The sequence below is a fragment of the Sebastes fasciatus genome, chromosome 12, assembly GCF_043250625.1.
Source record: "Sebastes fasciatus isolate fSebFas1 chromosome 12, fSebFas1.pri, whole genome shotgun sequence".
NCBI classification, from domain to species: domain Eukaryota; kingdom Metazoa; phylum Chordata; class Actinopteri; order Perciformes; family Sebastidae; genus Sebastes; species Sebastes fasciatus.
Window position 1 is genome coordinate 32,099,608 of NC_133806.1, and position 13,488 is coordinate 32,113,095.

Sequence of the window (13,488 nt, forward strand, 5' to 3'; positions counted from 1 at the left end):
ACAGGAGGGCAGGCAAAGGTGTACAAAAAAAAATCGAAATGTCTTGGACAGCAACCAGAATAAAAGAAATGATCCTGAATTACCAAAACCTGGAAGAGCATGAAAAGTCCAATTACCTCATCTGTCTGATATTGCCATATATGATGCAGCTCTTCAAGTTCATAAATTGAAACCATTTACCAGTCTTGTCTCTATTAAGGACATTTAATTTTTGGTTTTCTACCCTCCTCTTTCAACCAAACAACAAACAAACTATCGGCAATCATTTCAATTTAAAAGCACTAGCAGACACTTTTACTGAAGGCTGTTTCATTCACTCCTTGAGCTCAGAAATTTGATACACAACAAAAAATACTGATACCAATAGAGTACTTCATTTGATACCCATAATGTGAATATAAGCATTCAGTTATGTATGTATACAGTATTTTTGAGGTTTGAGTGTTTCACTTTGCTCTTCTTACCTCAGAATGGACTCTCTGAACGTGGGAGTGCAGGTTCCCTTTCTGGGAGAAGGAAGCAGGGCAGAACATGCAGAGGTGAGGTTTCTCTCCAGTGTGTCTCACCATGTGAGTCTGCAGCACCACCTTCTGGTTGAAAGCCTTGCCGCAACGTGAGCACTTGTAGGGCCTCTCACCTGAAGGGAAGGGCAAGGTCGGGTCAAATAGCTGGAAACACTGATGACAATTTCACTTGAAACTGCAATTTCTAGAATCTAAATCAACAAACTTCAAAATAAAAGGTAAACTAGGGGTAAATACTGGGGGCTTCTTTAAGACATCCTCACTTACTCCTCTCTATTGTTAAATTCACATCACTTAAAGCACCTTTTGAGGCTGGTTACAGCATTTGATATTTGAACCAGTAAATTATTGTGACTCTTTTCAAGCACAAGCATTTACTTTAAAAAATGATTGACTCAAGGATTTTTATTTTCCTTAACTATATATATTCTTTATTATTTCAACAAAATTTGACAAAAAATAATTTACCAAGATACTGTAAATCCTACATTTAACACATATCAGACTTATATCATCATGTTTGGTTGCATTTTATAGCAATTTAATACATTTAGACCAAAAAAAATACACGACACCCGGTTGTGTCCATCTCTAGTATTTATAATACTCAACAAATCCAAATAATTCATCCTGCAATATCAATGACATATGAAAATACCTTAATTTATACCAGTATGACGACGCAATTTTGTTACCATGGCAGCAACATAAGGCCATCTCTGGTATTAGCCTAAATAAAGATGACTCGAATACAATCTTGTACGCGTATCAACTGTTCTGTGCGTCAGAGAGTCAGAGAATGAGGCATAATGTGTGTGTGTGTGTGTGCGTGTGTGTGCGTGTGTGTGCATGTGTGTGTGTGTGTGTGTTTGTCTGTGTAGTCTCCAAAAGCGACTCTTAACCCCATCAGCTTAAGGGCTGTTTGAGATTCAAAGCACAGAGGAATCAACTCCATCCACCATTAGTCATCCAGCCAGCCTGGCAACCAAACAAATTAACATGTGGATGATGTGTAAACAGCACGTGGCTGGAAGCTACTGGCTACATTACCTGAACACAGACGGCTGAACAAGCACACATCCACACGGGAATATGCTCTATATTAATATTAAAATTTTACACACACAACATCTCTGCATGACAGATGAGACTGAGGTATACAGTTGCTCAGAAATGGAGGGTAAACACAACAACAACTGCTCAGGAGTTGGTGGCGTTGTGTAATGGAGTCAGTTAACAGAGGAAAACTTAAAGCTGAAGTAGGCGAGATTGAAGCAAATATTAAAAAAAGTTATTTTTATAAAACGGTCACTATATCGTGACAGTAGTACATGAGACAGGTAACCTGAAAAAAATAATTGTCTTCTGTGTCCTCCGGTGCTCCTAACCGCATCTGCAAGATTTCACAGACCAGAGGAAAACAAGCAGTCAGAGCTGATCTGAGGTCTGCTGTCCAGCTGCCGTCTATGAGAGCCGGCTGTCAATCACTCACGAATTCCGACCAAACGGTCAAACTAGGCAGCGCTGATCAAATATGAATCAATATTCTGTTACGTTAATGCCTATTTCTCTCCTCAAATGTTTTCAGAATCATCTTGTAGTGCACGGTTTAGCTGTAAAATGAGAAAGGTTGTGGCGCCGCTGCCATTGTGTAATCTGGTGAAGGAACGCCAATTTCCGGTCACATGACCGGAGCACAGCCAATAGGAACGATCTCTCTCTGAAATGACCTGTGATTGGTCAAAGTCTCCCGTCACTGGCTAGATATTCTAAAGCCTGAAAACAGAGTCATGAGGAGGTGCAGAAGTCTAGTTATCTCTCAGAACTAGGGATGCTCATTTTGAAAAATTTTCTTAACCGATAACCGACCCCCATTAACCGATTTTTAACTGCTAACCGACAACATTTGTGCCTCGTACCAGTTGCAGGAGCACAACAGATATATCTGTTGATGGGAGCGTTAACTTAGCAGATACGATGCTGCGTGTAGTGTCGCGGACATGCAGCCACTTTCCCAGTAAAAGTCTCCACCGCACATTTAGTTTAGTTTAGAGGTTGTCAGCTGTGTGTCTGCCCGGCGTAACAATAACTTTGTCTGCCCGACATAACTTTAGCGAGTGTCCAACAAACAGTGTGTGTATTTGTGCTACGTTCTCGCATTGTCGGAGGCTCGCCGCCACACACGTAGTCTGCGTAACTTTGTTGGCGGTGAGTGTGAGGTTGTTGGTAGCGTTATAACTGTGAACGTAGGTGTAGCAGTGTGTGTACAGTTTATTTGTCGGTGAATAAATGCTACCAAACTACAACTCCTCCACTCCGCTCAAGCGAGCTGAGAGAGACCGGAGCTGACATTCTGTATCCTGCAACTCTGGCTCCGCCTCTTAAGGTGGGCTGTTAAGGTGGACCAGCTTTTCTCCTTAAAGAGACGAGCCGCTCCTCTGAGCCGCTCAGCTTTTTAATTAATTATTAACATTTCTTTTAACCGTTTTAACCAATAGCGTTAATCGGTTAAAATGCTTAATGTCGGTTAACGGTTAATTATGGACATCCCTACTGAGAACACTTGAATTACAATATGCTGAAAGGTTATTATGGAATTTTTGCCCAATGATGCCAAAATATACTGCCTACTACCACTTCAATCAGAGGAAGTCCAGTTCAGAAAGACAAATGTGAGACTGCCTAGAATTAAATATTCAGGGGCCATTAAAAAACTCAAATCAAGAAACCAGACTGCCAACTCTCCTGTTAGTGGCACCGCTGCCCACTCACGACCTACGGCATTGGAACAGCAGGCTACTGAGCCCCCGCCAATTACTAACTGGTGCCAGTGCCCACCCACACCTTACAAAACTTCAGGTTTTGCGGAAGCTGCAGAACAACACAGATTTTTTTACAGTAATCCATCTGAGCATGAATCATTAAATGGACATTTGATCTACGTAACCTGAACATGTCGTCCCTTTTTCTGTGCTTTCCACTCACCTGTGTGTATTCGTATGTGCCTAACAAGCTGGCTGGGCTTTTTGAAAGCCTTCCCACAGTGATGGCAGCTGTTTTGGAACCCACTGCGGTCAATGTTTTTCTTGTAGTTTCTGGAACTAGAGCTCAGTGGCCTGCGGAAGGAGTAAACACAAAAAAAAAGTCAAGTTTACATAACATAAGTTCACAGAGGATCATCGAAATTACCACAATGCAGATTTTATCATTCTTGTGTTTTAACCCTTTTCAATTCAATATGCTTCTCCTACAAATCCTCTACGTATTCTGTAGCAAGTTTTTTTCTCCTTGAAAGGTGCAACCAACACTACGACAACACAAAAGTATATAACAGGGAGATAGAAAGAAAATTAGGGCTGTCAATCAATTTAAATATTTAATTGCGATTAATCACAGATTGTCCAGTTAATTGCAATTAATTGCAAATTAATCACCCATTTTTTATCTGTTCAAAATGGGAGATTTGTCAATTATTTAATACTTTTATCAACATGGGAGTGGACAAATATGCTGCTTTATGCAAATGTTGTGTATATATTCTCTATTGGAAATCAATTAAAAATACCAAACAATGACAGATATTGTCCAGAAACCCTCACAGGTACTGCATTTAGCATAAAAAATGATGCTCAAATCATAACATGGCAAACTGCAGCCCAACAGGCAACAACAGCTGTCAGTGTGTCAGTGTGCTGACTTGACTATGACTTGCCCCAAACTGCATGTGATTATCATAAAGTGGGCATGTCTGTAAAGGGGAGACTCGTGGGTACCCATAGAACACATTTACATTCACTGATCTGGAGGTCAGAGGTCAAGGGATCCCTTTGAAAATGGCCATGCCAGTTTTTCCTCGCCAAAATTTTGCTTAACTTTGTAATTTTAGCCTCCTTTGAGATTAGTATGACATGATTGGTACCGATGGATTCCTGAGGTTTTTTAGTTTCATATGATACCAGTATCTTAACTCTAGCTTTAAAGCCCACTACAAGAAATGAGTTGTTAAAATGAATTTGCGATAACACGTTAACTTTGACAGCCCTAAAGAAAATACCTTAAAAAGAAGTAATTTTGGTGAACACTAGACATTAGTAAGTCAGTGTAAAGTCAGCTCACAGTTTGGGATGATATTTTTATAAAACTTTTATGAAAATAAATTATGAAAGTACAAAAAAACATTTATTTCTCCTTAGATATAACAGTGCTTTCAAAACTCACCACTCTGAGCTTTTTATATTCTTTCTTCTGGATTCGAACTGAGCTGAACGTACATCTGCTGGAGGCTCAACTAGATTTACTTTATAATATAATCCGTTTTCAGCTTCACAATGCTCATAATAGAGTTTTTGTATTGCAGGATTTTGAGCCACAATAGTTACATGCCTTATTTGTCCACCATGGATCTATGGCACTTGATCATGTCAGTTGTTTGGGTATTGTCTGTCAGCCTCGCATGTCCCTGATACTGACAAATATTTTCAAACCACATCATTAATTTCCACGCATGCAGTTTTGAGTTGCTACTGCATTAAATGTAGTCCCGAACTTGTGTTGTTAGTGTTGTTGTTGCGAGGCTCTTTAGACCTTGGTTCTTATGTTTAGCTTCCACTATAAATAGTCTATAGAGTTTACAAAAAGCATTGAGGACTGTTGCCTTGTATAGTTGTATTGTTATGTGCATTCAATTCATGAGAACGAATGAGAATGTACAAAACTCAAACCTTCTGTTGAATGCCATGGCAGAATGTACATGTCCTTGTGCAGCCAATGTCCCATTTTTTGATGGGAGGTTCATGTCTGACCACACAGCTTGTGGATATTTTTCACCACTAAAATGACCAGAAAAAGTAATTCTGTGACTCTACCCTAGAGGACTGCTGTTTAATGGCAGACTTATTGTCTCTTGATAGTCTAACTGCTGTTTCAGATGAAAAACTGGAAAATATAATGAGATGCAACACACAAACACTGTCTGTGGGCAGCTACAATCCAAAATATCATTACCACAGTGGTAGACTTTCGACTGTAAATTGCCTAGAAAGAGATCCCCATAGTTTCTTTTGATAGCTTTTGGATTTATGTTTCCCTTTTAACTTCAAGCAGTTTTCCGCCTGACTTGGTCAAATGAAATAAAACGGCATCTGCAGCCCTGCCTGACCTCATCTTTACGTGACTCTTCATGTGCTCCTTCAGGTGTGCAGATGTCTTGAACTCCTTGTCGCAGGTCTTGCAGGTGTAGACCTTGACGCCCGACAGCTCTTTGCGGTGCTCCTCCAAGTGCAGAGACAGCTGGCTCTGAAGAATGAACTCATCTCCGCACTCGGCACAGATCAAATTCTGCAGGGCGGGTAGCGAAGGTGGTAGAGGAGAAAAAACAGAGAGATAAGTTTCTTCCTAACGGGCAGTTAAGTGCAAATAAATGATGGGTTTCGTGTTTGATTGGTCAGCCGACTAACCTCCTCCTTTTCGTGCAGCATGATATGAGATTTGAGGCTGGCGATGCGGGAGAACCTTTTATTGCAAACGGGGCACGTGAAGTCAGAGGTTGTGTGTGTGGACTTGTGGAGTGTGAGGTTGAAATCCACGTTAAATGTCTGTGGGCAATGGTCACATCGATGAGGCTGCAAGGGAGAGAGGAGAAGTTAAAGAAAGTAGTGAATAATGTAAACGGGAGAGATCTCAGATGTCTCCCTATGCAATTATGTCCTTGTTAATTCTCACTTTTGGTGGAGACAGGAGACCCTGTAGCACTTCAATCAATGTGCTACCTTAACTGACTTAAGCAACAAAATATTCTACGGAAGTTTTCTCCCCATATTCTCCCCCTGTCCTATTAAAGTGTCTTCAAGAATCATGGACGGGCATCTGCAAAGCAACAGGTGTGTTAAAAAAATTAAATTTCACTTTATCATCTAATCATAAACAATGATTTATGTGTGGGTAATCTTTATTTTTTAGGTGATTGAGAGAGATGGAGAAACTGAAAGAGAGAAAAAACACTGATATACAAGTACATTATATTACCAGACTGCAAAAAAAAAATATTTCCCATGAGGCAGAAATGGTCCCAATATTAAATTCTATTTCTATTAGAGGAGCTGCTGACTTAATTTCAGAGTACTTTCTGACTGCGGTGAAGGCCGAGGGCAACACTGACACCGGTGAGTCTTACTCAGAGTGGCAGGCCCCGAGGCTGCTGCTCTTCAGCCTGGAGAGAGTCTACATAGTGGCCTTAAAATGGAAATGGCCCACAACTACACAGGTGCAACTGCAAATGAAGAGAGGTAGGGTCCTATTATCGTCTGTTTATGCCAGAAGAGACTCGTCAAGAGGAGACCAAATGACAGAAGTTGTCCTTACTCTAACATCCTTGTTAATTGAGTGCTACAGGAATGGGTCCTAAAACCTGGAAATGAGTTAGCATTTTAGCACTTCCGGTTCCCTCGTCTGGAAGTCAGTGGGTTTTTAGTTAGATGCCTGAAATAAGGTCTGTGGTTAACACAAGAGATTTTAACATTTTCTTCTACGACGTCAATTATATCAGTAAATACCCCACTCATGAATTCTGAAGCTTTTATGTGTCTTAAAAAAGGCGGCTGCAATCATGTGGCTAAATGAGACTACTAAACGTCATCACGCCGACTTGTCCCCTTTACAGCCTTGTTGTTTATACCCGCGCTTATGCGACCGTGGTGTAGTTTGTTTATAGCCTAACGTTAGCTTTTTACTTCTTGCGATTGCATTCACACCACAAAAATCTAAAAAGTGGTGTTCATTTGTGGAGATTATCTTGCTGAACAAAACGTGTAAGTATCATAAACATGTGTTTGCCACAGAGTTTATTTTCTGCAATAATCCAAAACCCAATGGAAAAATCCCATTGGCTTTTTGTCGAGGGAACCAGGACGATGCTAACTTCCTTGTTGGCCTACAAAAATACGTCATCCTTCCAGCACTCTATAGCATGGAGAGAAGGAACTTAGCCCCTTACCTTGTCTATGATCATGTGTCTGATTGCAAAAGAGGGAGTAAGAGAGAGACAGCGAGACAGAAAGCGAGTGTAGATGGATCTTAAAGGGGGAGAGGGGAAAGATATGGATAAAGCTATGAGCAGCTGGTAATCAGAGAGAAGAAGGCATTCTTGGACACGAAAGGGTGACTACACCATGAATTAATAATTGCAAAAATCTGTATTACTCAACATGAACAAATGCACATGTATTTTGCATGTGTATTATTAATTAAAAAAATAAATAATGTACCCTAAAAAAAGAAAGAAAAAAAAACAATCCATTGCTCTTTCGGAACAATAAGTTCCCACACAGAACGATTCCATTATAGGCCTACTCACGCCAAGAGTAGCCACCAAAAAGTGTAAACACATCATCATACCTCATTGATGGGCAGGAACATCTTTCATACAGTAGCTCAAAACATGATAATTATCATACATTACAAAGCAAGCATGGATAGCAGAGTCCTCTGACTCATCTGGTGACTCAGTGGATGCTAACTGTGAACATTTAGGTTTTTGAGTTCAATATGTATTTTAGGATGTGGGGCCATAAAGTATGGGAGGAGGGAATGGAAATTTAAACAAATAGTCACTGAAAGCAATTAACTATTACTGGCCAGTGAACACTGCAGCAGAGGAAATTGCGGTTGTGATTCAACATCTATGAGAAGGTGATATTTGCTGTGCTATTTAAGACTGTTATTGGGCACCAGAGAAGGAGAGGGGGGGGGGGGTTGGATTAAGCAACTTCTTTGCAAAATGTTAGATATGCGTAGTTCTGCTGTAACTGCGCTGCACCACCACGACACAAACAAAGACCAGCAATGCAAAGCAATAAATAAAGTGTATGCCTTTTTCTTGGAAATCCACTCTTGTGTTATGACTGAAGCAGCCATTCACACACACTGTACCTATGGACCTATATCTTCCACATTGATTCATTCATCCGGGAGTCAGACTGTGCCATTGCAGTTTGACAATCACTGTTCAAAGTTCAGGTGCAGTGGACATGTTGTGCTTTTGCACAAGACATATTTTAAAAACAGCCTTAAAAAGCATCAAGTCTTATTCAACAGAAGTTTATTCAATCAACTCAACTGAGGCTGTGCTCATTTACATCTTAGCCTGTTAGCTGAAAACATGTGGTGATACAGAATGTTGTGGCTCTAATGTCATGTTGCATAAGGATAAGTAAATAACCGCAGATGTGTTCAGTATGGAGCAACTACGAGAGGATGCCCACCACACTGCTGCTTGTAACTAACAGCACATTGCAGAAGCTTTGGCAGCGGCTGGCACCAAATATTGTGATTGGCAGACCCTTGATGAATCTTTCAAATAAACAACGGCAGCTTTAAACTTCCACATTGTGAAAAATCATCTGAGCTGAAAAATCCAGGACACCTCCAGCTTTGACGGTAAGCCACCAGCTTGGCCCAAATCCAACCTGTAGCTGGGACACACAGTTATCCTCATCACCTGCACCAAACTCTGGTGGAGATGTCAAATGGAGTGCTGAGTTTTTGTTGTGCCATGTGAAGGCAATCCACAACAGGTCAAGTACCTCACAGATGAAGCTTACTGCTCCTGTAAGGGCTCAAATGCTGTCACCTCATACCTCCATCACAGCTGCACTGTGACAACTGCTCTGGTAAATGTGTATGTGGTGCCCATAAGCTCAGTTTGAACTTTAAGGTTGGGGGTTCAGCAAAACAAATCTAGAGGGAATGTAATGTGTACAACACAGAGAGGTCTAGTGTATTGGGATGCTGTGTGTCGTCTACATATTACACCACCTAACTGAATGCGAGCCAGTGTCAGCGACAAAATCAGTATGATTGCATTGTTTTCTGCTGGAATGTCCTTACTGGCCAAGATCGACGAAGTGCTGCGCTGAACTTTTGTCAGACGCCCTGTTTCTATTTATTCCTGTTGCTCACTTTGAAAGCTTTGCAATGGACGAAGAACAGCTGATTGGTGAAGTTGAAATGAGGAGTTACCTATACGATACCTCCTCATCTCATTACAAAAGCCTAAATAAGGTGGCAGCTGGTTGGAGGGAGATAGCCTAAACGTTTTGTACTTGCTGTCGGCTATATTGTATGTCATTTCCAGTAAATATCACAATATAAATAGCAAGTATAATCTATATTTTAAGTGGTTACGTCTCCAGTCTGATCTCGAGCGCACAGCTGATGAGAACGTGGTTTGTTTACATGACGTAACAGGAAGCATATATTTAACAGATTCAGTGTGGACAGGGAGCCTCCGATGTTACTTTAGGTAATTATTTTATTATTTTAGGTATTTTAGGTTAGCCCCCTGTACCAACGCAAACTGCACCTGTGGTGGTGCCATGCTTAGCATTGTGAAGAATTACCCTGAAGGTGGCTTCAAAAAGAGCATTTGAATCTCAACTGGCTGTTGAGAGGCTGATAATAATAGTGTGGTTCTACTTAAGTGGACGTGGATATGCCGGCCAGATTCAAGATCTGAATGTGTGCAATCGTAACAACAATACAAATACAAGTGCCGACGATAGAGAGCAAGCATACTCTTCTGACGTCGTCCAGACAAATAGAAGGTTAAAAACTGTGTTTACGGTCTTGTTATGGCTTTGAGTGCCGACACTCATGTGCTGTGCTTACCTTATCGTTGATCTCATGTTCGCGGAGGTGCTTCTGCAGCTGGCTCTCAGTGGTAAACACCTGGGAGCATATTGTGCACTTCTTGTCCTTGAGCTCTCCATCACTGAAACTGTCCGCCTTAGTGTCACTGGGATCTGCATCTGATAGAGAGATCACTTCAATATCTTAATATGGTTCAAGAGGCTTTCTCCTGACAAGAAATAGCTGAAGTACATGGAGCGTTTTCTACTTCAGGTGCTGCGTTCAGTGGCTTTATGTTTGAGCATCCATATGAATTCAGTGTTTCTCATAGTGTCCGAATGAAGTGGGACAGGTTAGTTTCACTACAAAGAAATAATCCCAAAGAATGCATGAGGAGGTTTTTCATTTCATCTCTTTGAGTTGTATTGTTTAGTGGGATCCCCATTAGGCAAATCAAGGCTAAGCCCACTGGTATTTTTCCTATATTCTATATTTTTAAGCTTGACTGTTAAAAATACTCTTAAAAATAAAGTGTTATCCCTCAAATGCATGGATGGAAATTAACAGTAGACCACCACACCCACTATAACAGCAGGCCTTTACTGATTGTACTAATACAGTAGTCTATGTTCGACAACAACAACACTATTAACAGCGAGGTCTGTGTCACGTTACATGATGGAGGTTCGCTGGTAAACTTGTTTTTAATTCACCTTATTTGCCTCCGTAGAAGACGAATGAAACATTATTTTAGGTTCCACTCTCTTAAGCTTGCGACCACACAAATGCATTTGCAGTCACATATAAATAAAGTTTCTATCTAATGATCCTGTGAAGCTGTGGGGGTGTTTTAGAGATATTCAACAGTTTGGTTCCGTCACGCCCATCCTCCATGTCAGTCACACAGGCATCGCTCGGACAGTATGTGGCTGATATAAAGGACATTATAACCCACTGTTAAATGTAGATGTCACGTTAATGTGATGTCGCTTTGGTTTTGTTGCCAAGCAACTTCAGCTCATCAGCGGAGTAGTGAGGTGAACGTGCCGTTTAGCTTATCAACTAACGTCACATAATAACTAAGCTACATATTATATTCCGGTGATGGCACCAACATGCCAGCACACTGAATGCTTTCAGCAACACATTTCAACACTTAGTTTAACATGTCAACACGTCAATGTGCCAACTTGTTCTCACCGCACCGTTAACGGAGCTCACAGCGTTAACGGAGCTACCGGCAGCAGCCGGGCTGCAGCCTCGCTCCTGCAGCGCCTCACAGCATCTAAATAATGGTAAACATTGTAGCGTGTTAGCCTCGAAGCTAACGGTAGCGCAGCGAGCTAGTTAGCAACAACAAGCTAACGGAGAAATGATAAAAAAGCAAAGCTAAAGTGAAAGAGACGTGCGTTAACTAACAGTGCACGAGACCGCGGCTCTTCTCCTCGCGGACACCAATTGAGAATGGAAGCCAATAAGAAGAGCCAGCGAGACGTTATTAATATCATTCCGCCTCAATCACTCCTTCGCCGCACAAAGCAAAGCCCACCCGCAATACTATATCCGGGGACTATATACACCACATTGAAGTGTTATTATAGAAGGCACGGAGCGGTTTGTCCACATTATAGCAGGTTATTTGGATAGATCGTAATGTGTATTTTTTATTCGTTGCATTTTGGTACTTGTTACCTGTTCCGTCGTTGCTTTTAACTCTCAGTTTGCGAGGCCGGCCCCGCGGCATAGTTCCAGTACTCAGGGCGGGTGTGCTGTGAACGATTTGCTTTTCAAAATGGCGACTCTGTCATCTGGAGCTGCAGACAGCATCGGACCCCATGAAGACACGCTGCTGCACGGAGTAGGGAGACATCTACCGTCAGGTTCATTGTACATGCATCCTCGGCTGCACACAAAACACAACAACTTGTTTTACTAGTAAATGAATGAGCAATTTTATAATGATGAATAAGTGATACATGATATATTTAAGCCTATAGCATATAGTCCACTCCTTCAGTGAAAGTTTAGGTCTATCATTTATACTTAATGGCTTAATTCATTGTAAATCCCCCACCTTTAATAATATAGGTTAGGAACACCCATTGATATATATTTAAAATGACTTTATGATAAATGATGTACCACCTGGAGCTGTTTTAGCTGTAGGTCTACTGTATGTAGACTGTCAGGGGCCCCCGAAGGCCCCATTGTCTGTCTGTTGATTTCAGGTAATATGACTTATAGCAAATTGTTTGACAATATATGCACTGCTAAAGCACATGAATAACTGAAATAATAAGGCCCTACAGGCGGGTACTGCATTATTACCTGCTCCGTCTAACAAAAATGAAACAGTGCATATTCCAAAACAATTTTCTGTTCAACCAGGGAATTAATTGGGGCCCACAGCTCATTTTTTCCCACGCAACCCTCTACCAACAGTAAATAAACTGACAGAAGTAAATAACGTCTGAAATTGAACATGAAAAAAAGCCACAAACTGACAATAAAATAACAAGTCCAATTCCAAAAAAACAACAACAGGCAGGCTAGCTACAAATGTAAGAGATAGATTGATCCTATTGATCTTGTATTTAATTATCTTTACACCTCCTTACCACCACTACCCAGGCCATACACACACATACATCCAATAACCCTTATATTAACTCTATTACATTAATTAGAGAAAAAGTAACTTATATCACAAAAACACTACAGCGTAATTCCCAGGAGGAACATTAGTGGAAAGTTCTGGTGGTACGACGTATAGGAGAGAAAACACCACATATTGATTGCGGTGACTCATAAAGTACCTGTCGAGATATTACTGGAATATTACTGATACCACAGGAAATAAAAGATACCATAAAATACTGTATGATAAAGTGACTATAGAGTCACCCATGACACAGTTTAAGTCCCTTAGGAGTATCAGACATATAAAAGTATCATAAAGTGTGATATGTTAGTTTTGCACTCACGACTGAGTGCCTTAGACAATGTCATATTGATTTTTCAAGAATGTATGATGCACGTTGTTAAAATGACTTTACTGTGCATTAACACCAGCAGAGGGAGGCAATGAGTTATGAACGGCTTTGGTCATTTATGGGCCAAAAATCCTGGAGATGCCAACAAGCTCACTCTGCTGGTGTTCCTGTTTAGGACTGTGCTACTGATCTCAAAGACTGTGTGTGAATATCCTACCCTAACACTTGAAATTGATCTTACATGAAAGACACACACACAAACACACACAAACACGTACACACAGGGAGATTTATGACATGTTTAAGACTAGATCCAGGTCTCTTTTTAATATGCTTTTCCTTGGATA

General features: G+C 40.8%; 1 protein-coding gene across 2 annotated transcripts in view; it reads right to left on the bottom strand.

Moving 5' to 3' along the window:
* Positions 1-11,999, bottom strand: part of znf236 (zinc finger protein 236) — a 61,541-nt gene extending 49,542 nt beyond the window's left edge. For both annotated transcript variants that reach the window (XR_012596415.1, XM_074654744.1), the window contains exons 1-6: positions 11,841-11,999; positions 10,188-10,327; positions 5,981-6,145; positions 5,683-5,861; positions 3,510-3,640; positions 465-637 (exon numbers count right to left, since the gene is read on the bottom strand). Coding sequence is in view for 1 of the 2 variants with exons in the window: in XM_074654744.1 (XP_074510845.1) it covers positions 465-637; positions 3,510-3,640; positions 5,683-5,861; positions 5,981-6,145; positions 10,188-10,327; positions 11,841-11,892 (840 nt within the window). In the remaining variant the exon portion in view is untranslated. The remainder of the gene's footprint in view (positions 1-464; positions 638-3,509; positions 3,641-5,682; positions 5,862-5,980; positions 6,146-10,187; positions 10,328-11,840) is intronic.
* Positions 12,000-13,488: the final 1,489 nt, after the last annotated feature.